Source organism: Garra rufa, chromosome 12, assembly GCF_049309525.1.
Source record: "Garra rufa chromosome 12, GarRuf1.0, whole genome shotgun sequence".
NCBI classification, from domain to species: domain Eukaryota; kingdom Metazoa; phylum Chordata; class Actinopteri; order Cypriniformes; family Cyprinidae; genus Garra; species Garra rufa.
Genome location: NC_133372.1, coordinates 39307797 through 39328462, shown reverse-complemented (window position 1 = coordinate 39328462; position 20666 = coordinate 39307797). Strand labels below are relative to the sequence as shown.

Genomic DNA, 20666 nt, shown 5'->3' with positions numbered 1-20666 from the left:
CATATGCAACTATTACAGAAGGTTAAGATGCTCACTGATGCTCCAGGAAGAAAAAAGGATGCATTAGAAACCGGGAATTTGAAGATCAGGGTAAATTTTACTTATTTTGTCTTCTGGGAAACATTCAACTATCTTCTGTAGCCTCTGAAGGGCAGAACTAAATGAAAGGGTTAGGCAAAATAGGAAAAATGTGCACATCTCCATTCTGTTCAAAAGTTTTCACCCCCTGCTTCTTAATGCGTTGTGTTTCTTCTGGAGCATCAGTGAGTGTTTGAACCTTCTGTAATAGCTGCATACGAGTCCCTCAGTTGTCCTCAGTGTGAAAAGATGGATCTTAAAATCATACAGTCATTGTTGGAAAGGGTTCAAATACACAAACATGCTGGAAAACCAATTTGTTTGACCTGAAGGATTTGAAGAACAGAAGGCAGTTTAACTGATGAGGACAAACAGGTGACTCATGAATAACTATGACTAAAAAAAAAAAAAAAAAAAAACAGTAGTGGATGATTCAGGTAAGAACACAGTATTAAGAATCAAAGGGATGTAAACTTTTGAACTGAGTCATTTTTATAAATTCAACTATTATTTTCTCTTGTGGACTATGTGTAAATATCTTTTATGTGAAATGTATTATTCAGGTCAGTACTAAATAAACAACATGCATTATAAAAGGGGGGTGCAATCTTTTGACCTCAACTGTACATAACTGCAATAACAACCACTTGCATATTACATTTACATCCTTAGCAGACACTTTCTTCAAACTTCAAAACATGCCATGGGAGTGCATAGATCTTGATGATTACAAGAATACAAGAGTATCAAGGTGATTGCTTTTAATTTGTATACAGTACCAATACAGACAGTGTAGGTGTACATTTCAGTGGCATCCAGTAAAATGATGACAGATACACTTTTTCATAGCATATCATATACTGTACTTCCTGTATGGCTTACATATGCCATATCCTGTAAAGATATAGTGCCATTCTGTCTTGATTCATTTTTCTCTGCATATCACATACATCTATTTTCATACACATACGATGAATTAAGTAATGCATCTCTGGTGTATTTTTGTTTGTGGTCCATTTACACTAAACAGTTCAATGTTATGGCCACTAGAGGTCATCTGAAGGATGCGTGGGGGAAGACCTTGGCTGCTGCTTTACTGAAATCATGTAGACAGTTTCCTGGAAGGCAGATGATTGACTTGTCACCTTGTTTTCACTGACGCCTGCATTACCGCACGCACATTCAAAGCCTTTCAGTTTTGTAAATATGTCTTGCATTATACACACAATTCAGGGGACAGACGGATTATTACTCACAGGGACAGTAATTGTAAGCAATCAGCAAGTCAGGTCTTGCTTTCAGGTGGTGTTTATGGGAAATGCACCATGCATGTCAAACAACATTGTATAAGGAATTTCCTCTTTGCATATTATTTGGAAAGATGTGATTTTGATGCAGGACTAATGACTGTACTGTTCTTTAAAAATGAAATCAAGTCAAGTGGGTTTGCAAAAATTCAGGTGTTGCAATAAAAAGACATTTTTGGGGAATAACATTTTTGATTTTGTGACTAAAATTCAAGCAGGCAAAAATAAAAATGTCATACTTTTAAGCTTTAAAGATATAGGAGTTAAAAATAAACCTATCAGTAATAATTTGGACTTCACCTGTAGAAGACTTCATTTGACCATACCTTACCTTAATACATTATGTCATATGTTTTGCGTTAAAATGAGACAGAGGAAACTAACCTACATATTTCCAAGTTAGTATGAGTAGAAGTAATTAAAACGTGAGTCGTGCAATAATAATCAGGCTTATTAATTTTTTTTTTTTTCCAAGTCATGAGTTTAGAATTTATGCATATATGTGACACGAGGAAGAGATTGCATCATTCTGCAGCCAGTAAACCATTAACTGTAGGTTGTGTTGGAGCCTGGAGGACATGTAGCCTGCACTAAACTGTTATGAGAGCAAGAAATTTATGAATCCTTCACTTTGTCTAAGATAAGACATGGAAAGTCTGGCGCATAATGAAAATGAAATCAAGACAAGTGGGTATGCAAAAATTCAGGTGTTGCGTTTTAAAGAAATTTTCTGGGAATGACATTTTGATTTTGTGACTAAAATTCAAGCAGACAAAAATCAGGCAAAAAGAAAAATGTCATACATTTAGCAAGATTTATAGGACATGAAAAATTGGACTTCACCTGTAGAAGACTTCATTTGACCATAAATGTACCTTACCTCAGTCCTTTATGTCATATGTTTTGTGTTAAAATGAGACAGAGGAAAACTCCATTTAAAGTCAAACCAGTTTGTCAGCTGAGTTCTTTTGTTGTTTGCCAGCTGCTTTTCACCAAAAAAGGACATTAGATCTCTTTACTTTTACTATTTACCTTTTTGTTATTATAGAAATTTGTATAGCCAGGTACTGATTCATATTTACTGTATTCATTATGTCTTCCTGAATACATAAATGCACAAATACAGTTGAGGCCAAAATTTTACACCCCTCTTTCAGAATCTACACAATGTTAATTATTTTACCAAAATAAGAGGGATCATACTTCTTTGGAAAGATGTGATTTTGATGCATGACTAATGATCTCTTGTAAAGAGCACAAAAACAATTTATTTCCTTTTAAATGTCCCCTATTGAGTTATTGAGACAAAGAGGTACGTAGACCAGTCTAAAGCAAATTCTGATGTCAGCTAGATATAATATAAAGCTTTTTTTAAACACACACACACACACACACACACACACACACACACACACACACACACACACAGACACACACACACACACACACACACACACACACACACACACACACACACACACACACACACACACACACACACACACACACACACACACACACACACACACACACACACACACACATGTTGGGTTTACATGTTTTATGGGGACATTCCATAGGCGTAATGGTTTTTATACTGTACAAACCGTACTTTCTATCGCCCTACACCTACCCTACACCTAAACCTAGCCCTCACAGGAGATTGTGCATACTTTTACTTCATCAAAAAAACTCATTGTGCATGATTTATAAGCCTGTTTCCTCATGGGGACCTGAGAAATGTCCCCACAAGGTCAAAATCTACTGGTATTCCTATCCTTGTGGGGACATTTGGTCCCCACAACATGATGAATACCAGGTACACACACACACACACACACACACACACACACACATATATATATATATATATATATATATATATATATATATATATATATATATGTATTTATGAATATGACAATCTATTTAAAGTCAGTACGTGAAAACTTGTCATTTTGGCCTTCAAGTGAAGAATGGTCCACTCAAATTAAATGGAGTGTGAATGCAAACAGAGAAGCCCATTTTTTCTCATTATTCTGCACACAGTGCATTTGTGATTTGGAGGTTTCAGTGTCCAGGCAAGGACATGTAGGGACATAAAGATGATAAAGTATCTCCTTCATGGTTAACAATGCACAGCTGGAAGGAAACTCACCTTCCAAACACACATATGTTCTTAGACAGATGATTAATGTTTGCTGCATATTGCTTCTAAAAATACACATGCTTACTAACGTTTTTCTTTGAACTCCTCTGTAATGAAGTTAGCTTTAATAGCCAAACATGCAACTGTATGAACTAAATCTGTTTCTTTGCTACACTTTGATACAAACATTAAAAAACACTTAATAGTATTCAATATCTTTGGAGGTGGTGTTTGCGTATGTGGGTAGCTTAGGTTAAAATGAATATGAACGCTTAAAGGAAAGTGCATTCACCATTTATATGTTTTATTCATGCATTTTTCATTTTTTTAAAATGATAAATCTCTCTTCATATGAATCGGATGTCTTACTTAAGGACTCTCAGCCATAAGAGTGTCTTCATAGTAATGTATAATAATATTTATTTTATTCTGAACTTTACTCCAGTTATTAGACCATCATGTGACCATTTTGAATTATTGAGTGAGACCAAAACATCATGTAAATAATGAATGAAGAGGGTGTAACAAAGCTGGGTAATAGAGAGTTAGAGGGACAGACGTGAAGCAACAGGGGAAATCCCTCATGGGATGAGTAACATTCATTAGCTGTTTTACAACTTAATTGAGATGAGAGGAAGGGAGAACCAGCACGTTTAACAACGTGAACACAGGTAGAGGATATTCCCATGGTCGTTAAATATTTTTTACAACAATCTAGATTGTAACTGGGTGATTCACACCTCGTTTGAGGGAATTAACTTCTTTCTCAAGATGTCAGGATACGCTATCTGTAATATTACGACATTGCTAGCATATTTAGATTTTTTAAAGACAATAAATAACATAAATATATGAAAAAGTCTGTATTTTGTAAGCTAATTTAAATAGAATGGGTGTGGCTCAACTTTTTTTACGTTGCGCTAATGACGTTCTCAAAAAGGTTAACGCATTGCGCATGCGCTCATGAGATGTACACGTGAGTAAGAGGTAGGTCACTTCTTTGTATGCCAAAATGACTTTAAACTTTGCCTGAGGCAGTGTCTACGTTAAAGCAGTATCCGTAAGAATACTGACGCATTTGTGGGGTGTCATGAAACATTTATGCTCTGCAGGACGTCATATTAAATCTAGTAACGTTACACTTGACTTTAAATCGGAGCTGAGTTTGTGACTGAACCGCAGGTGACGCTAATGGCGAAAGACAGTAATGTTAAAGAACCAAACAAACCCCTTGTTTTGATAAACAATTTGTTGATAAATACAGATGCAAACTGCAAAGTGTCATAAAACGAATGTTCTTTTTTTACAGAAAATATGTAGCCTACTGGCCTATCTTAAAAAGATTTGGCAAAGCTTTCTGTTCAAACCTTGCTTAAAATGTACATCACTAAAAATTATGATGAATTACAGTTCATAAAGTGACCACTCAGTGAATGATTCGACAGACTGGTTTAAACAGTTAACAGAGTAGATGAGTCTTTTTGAACGAATTATTAAAGGTAATGTCTTTTGTGAATCAGACTTTACTGTCATTGCTGTTTGTTAGTGTTTTTGTGTGCAGTCTGCATAAATATATAATAAAGGGTTTGCACTTACATCACGGTTTGGTCAGTTACTCAGATGCATGGCCGAATTGGAGTTACTTGGATGTAAACAACAGCACTGATTAGAGATCGACCGATATGGGTTTTTCTATAGCCGATGCCGATGTTTAGAGGTCAGGGTCAGCCGATGGCCGATATGTGCTGCCGAAGTTCTTCCCTTTATTTGCATGCTAAAATGTCACACTAATAATAAGTGGATGCACATCATTTCTAAACTTAACATCATGAACAATGAACACAATGAACCATCTTTCGGATCTTGATTTTGTGCACTGCACAGTATTATTATAAAAGATTTAACCAAAGTTAACCAAACAAATCGAACTGACCAAGTATTAAATATATAAAACAGATAATATAAAAACTGTTAATCATTTACATAAAAGTTTGAGAGCTGAGATTAATGTTAAACTTTAATGTTTTAAATATAACATTTTGAATACAGAAATTTTAAATGATTTATATAACTGAGCGGACCTGCCAGCAGATGGCGGCAAGACACTGATTTAATTACTGAATCATATCATTCATTTGATTCGTTCGAGCAGCTGATTCATTCCTGAATAAAGCAAATGACTGTCTTTATGAACGGGAAATTGAATCATTTCACTAGATTCGTTTAAAAACGCACGTTCATTCTGAAACGAAACACTGCTGTTTAAATGGAGATGCACAGCGGCTCAGTTGTGACTAGTTTCAGACTACTTTTGACGAAAAAAGAGAGCAAAATCTTACTTTTGACGACGAAATAAAGCAAAATCAGGCAATAGTGTGATCTGCCTGCCACACACCCGCACCTATATTTTTTCTCTGATTTAGCAAACCGCACACGATCTTCCTATTACTATTATTTTAATTCTTAGTTTTGCATGATGATATGATGAATGGATGGTTCATTTTAACAGCTGATCTCACATCGCTGCACACTTATATAGGCTTAATCACTCGTGCTTTTAAGTCAAATCCATGCTGAAAAAAATAACATTTACTGACATCTGGACGTGACCATATATGTATAAACTCGCAGTATCTGAGGTGACGGAGAGGACGGTTCGGGAGCAGGCGCATCAGGTGCAATCATCAAATATATTTAAGAGGAAGCTGGCGCCACGGTCCTGACCACATAACTCAGGTTCAGCTTTTAGACAATGTAGTTAATGTTTACATCATTATTGATTTATCTCATCCACGTGCGACCCACCCACAAGTAATTAGAATGCATTTTTTTATTACCCGACCCGCGGATATAACCACCATCCGTGCATCACTGTCTCTGAGCGGGGCGGAGTAATCGCAAAGCTGCATTGTTTGTGAGAGCCGCCGCCTTCTCCACCCCACGCTCAGAGTGAAATTCTCCGACTCGGATACAGGAAAAATAAAACAGAACTTATAACACTGGGGCTGATATGTTAGTAAGCAAGCTGCTGATCGTTTTCGACTAACTGTACAGTCCTTAAACTTAACTGCAAGCAAACCTTTAACCAGCCGTAGCGTTATGCCAGTTCCCAACGGTTCTATGATTTTCTTTCACTAAGTGAAAGCAACACTTCCTAGTTTACTAGTAATATATAGTAAATATATGGCCATGGGACAGAATTTAAGCCTTACATTTATCTCTCAGAACTGTTATTGAAACTTACAAAAGTTTTGGCTTGGGGTCCTTCACAGCAACGCGTTTTACCGCACCAATAACACGGGGCTGCCCGCAGACGTGCCTGACTTTAAATCGGCGCTACTAAACATGGATATCGGCTGATGCTGATATGTTAAAAAAATCGCAAATATCGGCCCGATATATCGGCCAAACGGTATATCGGTTGACCTCTAGCACTGATTGCATGGTTAATGTACGACTGAATAGGTTGCTCTGCTAATTTATGTTGTCTAAACCATGAAAAAATGTCTGGAAGCTGCTAAATCGTATAGAGAAGGACTTAGTAAGCAGGAAAAGGTGCAATAGTTTGACAAACTAAAGTTAATAGCTGGTAAAGATAAGTACGAGCAGTTTTAGTTAAGGTGTTAGCCTAATATTTCACCAACATCTACCTGACTCGAAATGATAAGAACAAACATAAATGTTGTCAAGATTTTTGCTCTGGAAATCCTGGTTCAGTTTAGCCAACCACAAACGGCTTTTGTTCCTCAGACAGTTTTTGCACTCTTATCCTTGATTTGTTATAACTTTTGGCAGTCTATTGAAGGATCTGTGGATCCTCCAACGCAAGCTGTGTGTGTTGCTTCAAGAGAACATTTGTGTTGTGTTTACTTTCTTTTCTATATTCTTAATTTATTTATAATCATTTACCATTTAATTATTCCATTTAATCATAATCATTTATAATAATCATCATTATAGTCATTTATATATCCATTTCATTGATTCATTAATTGATTAGTCATTTATATTATGTTATATTATTATTTTTCCATTGTTGTTATGTTTAGTCTTATGACTGTGTGGTTTCATGGCCTGTTTGTCCTCATAATAAGAGACATGAGGGAATGTTTATGAACCTCAAGGTTTATGGGATGCTGTTTTGAAACAGTTTGGTATAACAATACTAGTTGGATCTGTGTTCTTCAGACGAAGTCTGAGCATTGAGACATATGCAACTAAGACTATTCAATAAACTCTGCTCCTTTTTACCATCATAACTTCGTCTCATGCTTCTGCTCTTCACTTTTAAAGCTTTTTCCTCAGTCAGCATTTTGGTGTAATCGTCAGGATGGCATGGAATTTTGGCATACTTCTTGGCTTACAGAAGACTGTTAATAGTGTTTTGGGTATTTGGGGTACCACACAAGACCTCCTGTTAACAGGGTTTGGGTATTAGACTGCTCTGCTGACGAATGGTTCTGTTACTGGACAAACTGATATTTCCTGATGGGATCTGGCGTCCGGGGCTGGATCTTAGTTGTCTAGGCATGGGGACAGCGATCTAACACTATAGTACTAGACCAATTAGTACAGCCAAAAACATGACAATAATTGATCATTTTCAACAGCAGTATTGAGCTACATTTGCCAGGTTCGTTCTGTTCAGTGGCATCGTTTACCTTCACTGCCGCTAATATGAAAACACTGTATATTGTAATAAGTACAATAATACAATAACAAACTTGCTGTGGCAAACTTTTGTTTGTTTTGTTAATTGTTGTTAGGCTTTCATAGTCACCACCTTCATAGGCCATCAGTGATCAAATGTAAACAGGTTTTATGATGATGACCCTTTTTGTCAAGTCATTTTGATTATAAATATGAGCCAGACATGACTAAAAGTAGTAATATCTGAGTGAGTAAGTTATTTACTGTATGATTACTCATTGAAGGGGAAAAGTAGGCATTATCCAGTTGACAGAGTGATTAACCAAGTGATGTGGAAGCAACATTTCCTCTCATCTGATTTTTTTTTTTTTTTGGCCTGAGCTATGACCATTTGAGCTGAAACTGTTCTTGATACTGAAATATTTTTTTTGTCTCTTTTTGGATAGTGTTACTTCAGAATAGTTACATATACTAAGAATTACAGTACATATTAGTGGTTTACACACTATTTTGTTTTGTATACTGTCAGTTTCTATTACAAAATAGTTTTAAACTGTTTTCAAAAAATGCTTTAAAGACATGTACACTGTAAAAAGTTTTCACCAGTTTCAACTTAAAAACTTAGGTTTAGCAGCTGCCTTAAGATTTTAAGTTAAATCAACTTAAGTCATTTAAACTCACAAGTTATATCAACTCATTTTTATTGTAATAAGTTAAAATGACTTGTAGTTTTAAGCTGATTTAACTTTTTAAGTTTAGGTTTTTAAGTTGAATCTGGTGAAAACTTTTTAGTGTACTTAATGTGAAATAAGTAACAAACTTTTTTTCTAGCTTTGAGATTTTATAAACGTTATATTAGCAGTATCTAAGTTAATTACAATACATTTACATATATTGTACATAAATTAAACAAGTAAATATCAAATTAGATTTTTCATTATATGACCTTTAGAAGAATAAAAAATCCTCTTTTCACATTAATCTGAATTTAGGAGAGAGCTCCTGCAGTAAAGATCACTCTCATCTATAAGGTCATCTCACCTCTAAACATACCTGGCCATACATCAGAGTAGACTTATCTCTGACATGTAGAATTATAAGTATGCTTAGAGTTCTACATGTCATAGATAAGTGGTAACTAATGCCCTATTCACACTTACAAGTGATAAAATCACTGGAGGTCAGCGTTAAAAATTGGCTTGCTGCTGGTTTCAAGAATGTGGTGTCCAGTTGTACAAGGCAGTGAACCACTGTTTGGTTTCTCATTGGTAGTTGCTACATTATTTTCTGCTCATTAGCATGAAGTTGACCTCTGTTTGTGATCCATTGAAAGTGCAAATTATGACTGATTGCTTTTTTGCTGTAAATCAATGTCATTCTAAACCTGTAAATCCTTAAAAGGATAGTTCACACAAAAATGAAAAAGAAAATGCCATGATTTACTCACCCTCAAGCCATCCTAGCTGTACATGACTTTCTTTTTTCAAACGAATACAGTCGGGTTAAAGTAAAAAAAATGTCCTGGCTTTTCCAAGCTTTATAATGGCAGTGAATGGCTTTTGAGATTTTGTCCAATAAAGTGCATCTATCCATCATAAAAAAAGTGCTCCACACAACTCTAGGGGGTTAATAAAGGCCTTCTGAAGTGAATCAATGCGTTTGTGTGGGAAAAATATCCATAATTAAAACTTAATCTGCTGGAACGCAACTCTCTCATGAACGCACATACGACAGTTGGCGAAAGCTAAAGATTATGGTTTATAAAGTTTTTAAATATGGATATTTTTCTTACACGAATGCATCAATTCTCTTCGAAAGGCCTTTATTAACTACCTGGAGCAAAGTGGAGTACTTTTTATGATGGATGGATGCACTTTATTGGATATCAAAAAATCAACACCCATTCACTGCCATTATAAATCTTCAAAACTCCTATTGCATTCATCTGAAAGAAGAAAGCAATATATTATACACCTAGAATGGCTTGAGGATGATTAATCATGGGGTATTTTTCATTTTTAGGTAAGCTATCCTTTTAAGAAATATTATTGCAGTCTAAACAATGGCTCATAGCACTGCTGCCGATGCCAAGCTTGTGGGTTTCTCCGGGAAATGCATGCATTGATAAAAAGTGTACCGTAGTGCAATTTAAGTTGCTTTGGATAGCAAATTCAAAAATGTGAATGTAAGTATTAACCTGGATGTTTAATTCAGCACCAGCCAAATTTTCTCAAATATATATAACAAAATACGTAATATATAACAAAAAGTATACTTTTATAATTTAGGCACTTGCAATGCAGTCTAGTGCATTCAAAATATACACACTATCCTCAGACTCTCAGAAAAAAATGTGCAAAGCTGTCACTGGGACAGCACATTTTTGTACCTCATGTACCCTAAATGCTATGTATTAGTACTTAAATTAGTACTTTTTAAGGAGTACCCCCTCAGTGACATTTCTGTTTGCTTTTTTTCTGAAAGTGTGGGGATTGAGCTCATGACTTTGGCATTGCAAAGCACAACCACCAACCAAACGAGAAAAACACTCTGAAAAAGTTAGTTATTTCGAGGCTGATAGTTTTAAGTTGCATCAAATGAATTCAGATTTCCAGTGAATCCCCAAATTAGTAAGTGTCACCTTTCTTTGATTAAAACTGCAATCACCTCAAATATCGTCTGGTCTGCATACTAAAGTTACCGCAGTAATCAGGATTGCGTGAAAGTACAAATCGAGCCACGCTCGGGTTATAGGGGTCAGTTTCTTTCACTTTCTGCCTGTTGTAGATGTAATCAGTCTTACCTAGCTTTAACTTGCTAGTAACGTTTTCCAGCCGCAGAGCTAGAGAGACCTGAACGGTCTAAACAGTGCAAGACTAGAACAAAATGGCTGGTCATTAATTGTTTATAACCACGTCTCTCTCCATACTCTGCTTGACCTTACTGTGCACCTGACCAGTTAAGTATATATGAAACCGAGGGTATCTCCAGGGTATTAAGGCGATTGCCGGCTTTGTGTGATTTTTCTTTCCCCAATCTCCTAATTGGTCCTACCAGGGGTTATCAGCATAGTGTCGGGTTCTAGAGATAAACGCAGATAAAATTAAGGACACATCATTAGGTGCCTAGTTCGGACTGTGGTGCGACCGCTGTAACTGCTAAAGAGTTTTTTAAGTATATTTAATTATTAATGATTATTTAAAAGCCATCATCCAATTATGTAAAATGCAATCCATAGCATTCCTTTTTTTTCCACAAAGGATTTGTCCCGATTTTGTTTTCTTGTTTGACTGTACACATAATTACCTATTTGCTTAAATGAACATATACTAAAATATATTTTCAAATTACTTAATTGCTTTGCTTGGAAACCGTGTGTTCGCACATACCTAAAAATACACTATATTTTTATGACAAACAAATATTGCGATATCATACTTCAGAAATGACACCACTCAAATGACAGTCATATAATACCTTGCATTCCTCTTACATAACCACACAACACTAACAGCGTTCTCTTACGTACTATATACATAGTTCGGTATTTGGTTACTTTGCTGTCTCACTGCTCAATATTTTAGTGTCTCAATGAACTCTCACCTCTAGACAAGAGTGCTTTTTATGACTACCTGTCAAATGATTGAAATCAATCATGTCTTGAAATAACCTTACAAGCAAAGCAAACAAAATAAATGCTAAGTCAATGGCATTAAAATAGTGTATTTATGTACTTAATTCATTCCAAATTCATGTTGTTCTTAAAGAATATTTGAAATATTAAATATTTTGGATTTTAATTAATTAATTATTTTAGAAGTTGTAAGAACAGGTATTATTAGAGTAGGTTTTACAAGAAAATACAATTTCAGTCTTTCTACTTCTGAACATTTGATGTTCACTGTGTAAGTTACAATTTCACATTTTTTTAGAATTTTTAAAAATTATTTCTTTGTAAATTTTACTAGCAAATTTTGAGAGTACAAATAGTTTCTACACCAAACTATTTCACAGCTAAGCTACAAAAATACATATATATGTGACCCTGGACCACAAAAAAGATTTATACATGATCTGAAAGGTGAATAAATAAGCTTTTTTTTTGTTAGGATAGGACAATATTTGGCCTAGATACAACTATTTGAATATCTGTAATCTGAGAATGCAAAGAAATCAAAATATTGAGGAATATCTACTTTAAAGTTGTCCAAATTAAGTTCTTAGCAATGGATATTGCCAATCAAAATCAAGTTTTGACATATTTACGATAGGAAATTTACAGAATGGCTTCATGGAACATGATCTTTACTTAATATCCTAATGATTTTTGGCATAAAAGAAAAATTGATAATTTTGACCCATACAGTGTAATTTTGGCTATTGCTACAAATATACCTGTGCTACTTAAGACTGGTTTTGTGGTCCAGGGTCACATATGCAAAGGGAAAAAAATATTTAGTATTCAGGATTTGCTCAAACAAAATACTTTAGTTTGCTAGATTAATATAGACATAGTGAAGTCCAAACATTTGGATTTTATATTGATTTTAGGTTGGCAATTCAGAGCAGTTGATGAAAGTGAAAAAAGACGTTGAGATCGTTGAGGAATGACCAACTTAAAATGTCTGCTGTATCTGCGTACATTATGTACACACTATATCAACTCGTTCCTCATAGACGGTGAGCGCTGAAACATTAATGTGCGCGCACATACACAAACAAAATGGCCTTAAAGATTAATGTACTCTCATTGTGGGATCTTGCACTGTTTAGTCTCTGTCCCTTGAAAAACTCCACAGGTCGTGCCAGTAAATCACGGTTGCTCTCTCACCTGTCTCTGTGACCTGAGACGAACCTTTTAACCTCTCTAATACTGTATTAAAACCTTATGAACCACACACAGCCACCCTCTCAGATACTAAGAGTTGATGTCATGATTTATGAATAATAAAACTGCAAAACAGATGAGAAGAACAGTATGTAATGACAGCAGGTCAAAATAGTAAATAAAAACTGACCCAAGTGGGCAAAAATTGACCCAAGCTATATTAAATATATGTTAATTGTACACTACCAGTCAAAAGTTTTTGAACAGCAAGATTTTTTATATTTTTTTAAAGAAGTCTCTTCTGCTCACAGAGCCTGCATTTATTCAATACAGCAAAAACAGTAAATATTTTTACTATTTAAAATAACTGTCTTCTGTTTAAACATATATTTTAAAATGTAATTTATTTCTGTGATCAAAGCTAAATTTACAGTATCATTACTCCAGTCTTAAGGTGATTTTCCTTCAGAAATCATTCTAATAAGCTGATTTGCTGTTCAAACATTTTTATTATATATATGTATATATATATATATATATATATATATATATTTCTTTTTTGGGGAAAGAAATTATAGAAATTATTTGGTTTTTGAATTTTATTTGGTAAGGATGCTTTAAATTGATTAACAATGATGATAAAGACATTTATAATGCTACAAAAGATTTCTATTTCAGATAAATGCTGTTCTTCTGAACTTTCTATTCATCAAAGAAACCTGAAAAACGTATACTCGGCTGTTTTCAACATAATGATAAAAATAAATGTTTTTTGAGCAGCAAATCAGAATATTACAATGATTTCTAAAGGATCATGTGACTGAAGTACTGATGCTAAAATTCAGCTTTGAAATCACAGGAATAAATTACATTTTAAAATATATTAAAATAGAAAACAGTTATGTTAAATAGTAAAAAGTATTTCAAAATGCTACTGTTTTTGCTGTACTTTGGATCAAATAAATGCAGGATTGGTGATCAGAAGAGACTTAAAAAAATCATTAAAAATCCTCATCAAAAACCTTTGACTGGTATTGTAGTTTGTGCTGACCACAGTGTTTTGGGTGCTGTTTTATTGGCTTAATAAATTTGATTTTGTGTTGGGTCGCTACAAAATCATAACAATGAGAATGTATGCGTCCTTGTCAAATGACACAAAGATGGAGCCAATAGATTTAATATATATTTAATAAAAGGCACTCAGAATATCATGAATAAAATATAGTGCTTAAACAATCAAAATATATCATACAGCCATAGCATACATTCATGAGATGCTAAATGCCATAATGACCACATAACACTGGCATTATCACCTTCGTCGGTGGGATTATTGTAAAAAATCAAAATAGAACTCTCAGTATTTATTGAACAATGACTTTCAATATTACTATCGATATTATTACACCATACTATGACATAAAATGCATGCACAAGGGAATATACTTTTTAATTTTTTTCCATTGACGCAATGGAGGCTAGATTTAAATATTATATTTCTACCTCTAGTCAAAGCATGATCATTTTTTTATCAAGTTCTTTAATTCTCTCAGCGTTTTCATGCATCTTTTAGAATTAAAACAGCATGATAAAAAGCATTTAAGCTCTATATTGCAATTATACATTAAGTCTCTGAAAAATGCAATGTTACCTGCTGGCATAAAGTCATTTTCAAGCTTATTGGAAAACTTATTTCAGCTTCCCTGAAAAGTGCTGTATTGCTTTGCTTTAGTCAGTGCTGAAATGCTACAATCAAAATTGCTTTGGAAACATTTGTTCTCTATTTTTTTTTCAACTTTTTACAAAAACATGCAAATGTGCAATATGTTTTATGCGAATAAGGCAGGAAATATTCTCTCATAAAAGGGAATTCCTGCAATATAGAAACAAGTTATGGAGACACAGATTTCTATAAGCATATAGAAGTCACTGAATAAATTAAAAATAATGTTATGTGATGAGCATAACAGATCTTATTCTAAAGACAATAAGTGAAACAAAACATGTCAAGACATGTGCTTATTTGCATGATTGCATGACAAAAACGCTGTGTAATTGCTTATGAATTATACTAATATGCTTGTAAGATAATGATGCCTCCTGTTCTGTTTCTAAGATAAATCCACAAGAAACGTCCTGATGTTGCAAACATTTACAAGTGAGTCAATAGGCTGGATTAGATGATATATTTGCTGCAATCTTTTCCGTCTTTTGCAGTGGCTGATTGTAAATTGGTTTTACTATACAGTACATGCAATGTGCGATCATGCTTTCTGCCTTCGTTGGCTTGTCAAGTCAGCATAAATCAGCGTGATATATGGAAATCTGCTTGTAAATAACACTTGTTGCCTCCCCCAACAGAACCAACCCAAGTTAAAGCTTTTTTTATGTGTGCTCCATTTGACCGACAAGTATAAATCCATGCTTAAATTCTTGTGCGTTTTCCAGCCATACATATCCATGTGCATACCGAGTAAGGCTGATAGTAGGCCTTGTATGAAGCTCGTAGGTAAAGAAGTCAGTGCTGTGTATCCTACTAGCTATCATGAATGCTTTTTATATACATTCGGTCAAACAAGAGACGAGATATGATGAACAACTACTTGAATGAAATTGCCAAGCAAAGGTGTGTACCAAAACTTGAACTTACTCAGCATAGAAAGACTCACCCTAAAGATAGAGTTCTAGCGTCTCATTCTGTGTGCATGTTGACAAGAATAGAAACAGCAGAAGAAAATGTGGGACGAGCAACAAGCAGATGCTGCCACAGCATGGTGGGTCATCCAAATATAACATACTTGCATGCGTAGGATACTGTATTTAAATTGCAAACAGGCCTGATTATGTATGACAACTACCATGGCTGTTAGAGGAGACATTCGGTGACATTGAAAGATGGATAACAGTTTGGCATAAGCTTTTTCTCTCACAAGCAGCAGGGACAAAAGGTGATGTCAGTGCAAAACTCTAAAGGAACGACAACATCAGCAAAAGGTGGTGCTGGGTGGATGCTCAGAGTGCAGATTCATGATTCCTCGGCATTAATTTGAGGGACTCGGCAACACAGGCACTTAATCGCGATTAATTAAATGCTTGTTTTGACCTCAGTCAAACGCAGCCGTTTGCCTCGCAAATGATGACATGAGTACTTTTTTCATCTTCAGAGTTTCATATTCCTTTTTCCAGTTCAGTGCATTTCAGTTTGTAGTACTGTAAAGCCTTAAAGGGATGTTCTTTACAATTTTTTTGCTTCCTTTTAGTGGACAGTGCTTCTGAGGTTTTATAATCATCCATCAAAGGTGTTTTTAGCAGCCTTTGGCTAAAACAGCATCTCCCTTCTGCAAAGGTACTGTTGGTATATGCATAGCATTAAGTATTAAGCATTTGTCAAACCATAAAACCGAGTTTCTAAGTGCATTGTTGTATAGTCATTATTGCTAGTCATGCGAAATATACCAATCCTCATGGAATGCCATTTTTCCCTGTCTGCCAATTCCCATTGCTCTTGTCCAGCGAGTAATTGCTTTCATACTTCTCTTCAGAACTGCTTTTCTGATTTGCAGCAGCCTCAGAAGCAGCTTCAATCACCTGTTTCTCTGCCTGCTCCGTTTCACGATGGTAGAAGTAGTTGAAGTTAGAGACGATGACCGGAACGGGAAGCGCAATGGTCAGCACGCCAGCGATGGCACAGAGGATCCCAACCATCTTTCCTCCCAACGTGATAGGGCACATGTCGCCATAGCCGACCGTCGTCATTGTGACCACAGCCCACCAGAATCCTTCCGGGATGCTCACGAACTGAGTATCAGGTTCGTCAACCTCAGCAAAGTAAATGGCACTGGAGAAGAGGATGACGCCAATGAATAGGAAGAAGATAAGCAAGCCAAGCTCCCTCATGCTGGCCTTCAGGGTTTGGCCTAGAATCTGGAGGCCCTTGGAATGGCGGGACAGCTTGAAGATCCTGAAGACACGCACTAAGCGGATGACACGTAGCGTGGCCAGAGACATGTTCTGGTTGGCGGTGGGGTCTTCATCGTGGGCGGCCATCAGTTCCGTAATGACGGTGATGAAGTAGGGCATAATGGACACAATGTCAATGACGTTCATGATATTGCTGAAAAACTCGCTCTTGCTGGGGCACACCACGAAACGTACTGCAAGCTCAAAACAGAACCAAATGATACAGATTGTCTCCACCACAAAGAAAGGGTCAGTAAAGACAGAGAGCATGGCCTTAGGATGAGGAGTAGGGGACAGAAGTGTGCCATTGGCGTCACGGGTTAAGTTGACGAATGCTGGCATAAATTCACGCTCGTCGCGGAACTCCGGGAGCGTTTCCAGGCAGAAGATACAAATAGATATAGTGATGACAAAAACGGACACTAAGGCCACTGACCTGGCAGCGCTGGAGCTCTCTGGGTACTCAAAGAGCAGCCAAAATTGCCGGTGAATCTCACTGGTTGGGAGTTGAGGCTCAGGGTCTTTGATGAAACCTTCATCTTCCCTGAACTGTTCCATAACCTCATGTCCAAGTCGATAGAACACGATCTCATCCGCAAACACATCCAATGGCACGTTCGCTGGCCTCCGAATCTTACCTCCGGATTGATAGAAATACAAGATTCCGTCAAAGCTGGGGCGGTTGCGATCAAAGAAGTACTCATTCCTCATGGGGTCAAAGTAGTCAATCCTTCTCATGGGGTCTCCCAGCAAAGTATCTGGGAACTGATTCAAAGTTTTAAGCGTTGTCTCATACATCATCCCTGAGACATTGATAACCACCTTCTGTTCGCCCTCCTCGAATTTCTCCTTTTCCGCAAAAAAGTCCTCGCAACAATCCTTGGCTACTTTCCCCAGCAGAGCCTCGTTGGGACTGCCCTCGCTGCTCATTAGCACCTTCCAGTTGGAGATCAGGCTGTTGCAGCTTGATGTTCCCTTCTTGCTGAGTGTCGGTGGAGAGGCTGGCATGTGCCGCGGCTGTCTTCCTCTCTGAGGTGAGTGTGTGGGTGAGTTTTTGCCACGGCTCCCCTGGTTTGGTTCCGGGGCATCCGAGGTGGGTGAGGTCGGATATCCCGAGTCACTCGGGTCTCCCAGGTTGATTCCGATGTCATCCAGGTTCTCAAAGTTGACTAGAGGAACCTCCATGGCCTCCCTCCCCTCCCTGGGGCTTCGCTCAGGCTCCTAACCCAGGATGAAATGACAGACGGCAGCCAAAAGCACAGGCCAGCCAGCCAGCCAGCCCACTCTGCACCACAAAGTGCGAAGAGATCAGAGAAGATTCAGACTGGTTCTGCAGCAGAGAGCCGAATCCCAAGATACTGTCACCTGATCTGCAGATAAAGACAAAGGGAACAAAACAGTTGTGTTACTGCATGGAAGGTAGGGTTGCACCTTAGCTTATAGGAAGCAATTAAGGCAATCTAAAGTAATATAAACGCTACAACAAGACAATTGAGATTTTATTCTTAAGCTCACTTATTTTATTCAAAGAATACGTGATTCCCACAACTGCAGCCCATTCAAAATTAAGCATGCACATTATAGGACAGGGATTAGTTCAATTAAAAACGTAGAGTGTCATTATTTATTCACTCTTTTGTTGTTTCAAACCAGTTTGACCTTCTTTTCAAGGCTATTAAAAACTACTATAACATACAATATTTACTAACATACAATATTTGGCTGAGATATAGCTACTTGAAAATATAAATCTAAAAAAATTAAATACCTTTAAATTTGTCCAAATAAAGTTCTTAGCAATGCATATTGGTAATTAAGTAATTTAAAAAAAAGTTTAAATATATTTACAGTTGGAAATTGACAAAAGATCTTAATGGAACATGATCCTCAACATAATATCCCAATGATTTTTGTCATAAAAGAAAAAACTGTCATACAATTATTTTCAGTGAATAATACTTCAAGTGAACAATATTTGTGATACTTTATTGTCAGTTTTTACATTATAACAAGTTTGGCATGGCCAATATCCTGTACGGAGATACATTACAACTAACAGATAGCATTTAGTCTCTCCTTGAAAACTCCTTGAATCTGCCTAAATAAACATAAATAATGCATTCAAACTGAACATGCTTTCCTGTCCTCTCTGTCTGCTGCCAAGTTTGCTTGAGAGCTGAGAACTGCACTTTATCATCATTTCTCATTTATGGCCTCTTGTAGCGAACACGCACACATTTTAATTCACATCTCTTGTATTGTAGTACAAGCATTTACAGCAGTAGAGCTGTACCTACACTGTTGCATATGGAATTAATGATGCTCAGCAAAAGAGACAGAAATTGTAAGCAGACACAAATCTTCGGTTACAGACACATTTAGCATCATTTTTGGAGGACAGTCAGGAAATATAAGATTCAAACCTCAGACTTAATGTCCCAGGTGTAATATGTGACCCTGGACCACAAAACCAGTCATCAAAACAAGTAGCACAGCTATATTTGTAGCAATAGCCAACAATACATTGTACTGGTCAAAATAACCTATTTTTCTTTTATGCCAAAAATCATTAGGATGTTAAGTAAAGATCATGCTCAGTAAAGATTGTACCATATATATAAATCAAAACTTAATTTTTGATTAGTAATATTCATTGCTAAGAACTTCATCTGGACAACTTTAAAGGTGATTTTTTTTAAATTGTTGTATCTCGGCCAAATATTGCCCTATCCTAACAAACCATACATCAATAGAAAGCTTATTTATTCAGATGATCTACAAATCTGACTGGTTTTGTAGTCTAAGGTCATATATAAGTTAAACTCGTTTTAACAGCATCTGTGACGTTCCCACAGACAGTAATTTTTACAAACTAAAATGCAATTATCTATTTGCTTATTTTGCAAACACATATGTTTCCATATAAAATGTATCTTTTTACTGAGCTGTATAATTAGTTGATTCAATCTTTTTTGTGTGCTCTTGTAGGTAGATTAACGTCTGGTTACAGATGTAATTCCTTTAGGTGGAGTTTCAGGTAAGCAACACATTACATCACTTCCTTTTATTCTTGCACAAATTGACAGAAAGCTACTGTGTTCACATGCTTTACATCTTCTCAAAATAAGTTTTGTCTTATAATTTGAACAGCTAATTTTAGTAAGTAATTACACTAATCTCATACCATGCTTATTTAGAAATTATTATATTGCAATGCTCCATTAATTTCCATTTGAATTATGTTGTATTGTTCTCTCCTGCGCATTATACTTTAGCAGAGCAGCAATCGACTGTTGGAGCTAAATAGTTGATTAGGCATGCCTGTGCAAATATTGAGTGTTTTTTTTTTTAGAATGTTAATGATTGTTATTTATATTTAATATGTGTTACAGTTTCATTTATGAAAGTCTAAGTTATTTATTCCAATTGGAAAAGAGTATTAAAAAGATAATCAACAGCATCTGTAACAAATTTAAGATGTTTAACCTAGAATATTTCATTAATAGACACATTCAGCACTGTATTCCAAACCTAACTAAAGCATCTTTTGGATTCCAGTGCCGTTTCTCTCAGGGTCAAAGGTGGAGGTCAAAGATCCAGTTGGGGCCTCTTATCTACAGCGTTCTATTTTCCAGAGTTTAATGGAGACAGGTAACCATAACCTGAACAGAGGATTTAAACAGCTACCCCTCGT

The 20666-nt window shown here is 36.0% G+C and overlaps 1 protein-coding gene across 1 annotated transcript; it reads right to left on the bottom strand.

Moving 5' to 3' along the window:
- Positions 1 to 16474: 16474 nt before the first annotated feature.
- Positions 16475 to 18157, bottom strand: LOC141346859 (potassium voltage-gated channel subfamily A member 10). Its single transcript, XM_073851820.1, has one exon. The coding sequence runs from the start codon at positions 18155 to 18157 to the stop codon at positions 16475 to 16477; it is 1683 nt and encodes a 560-aa protein (XP_073707921.1).
- Between the last annotated feature and the right edge of the window lie 2509 nt (positions 18158 to 20666).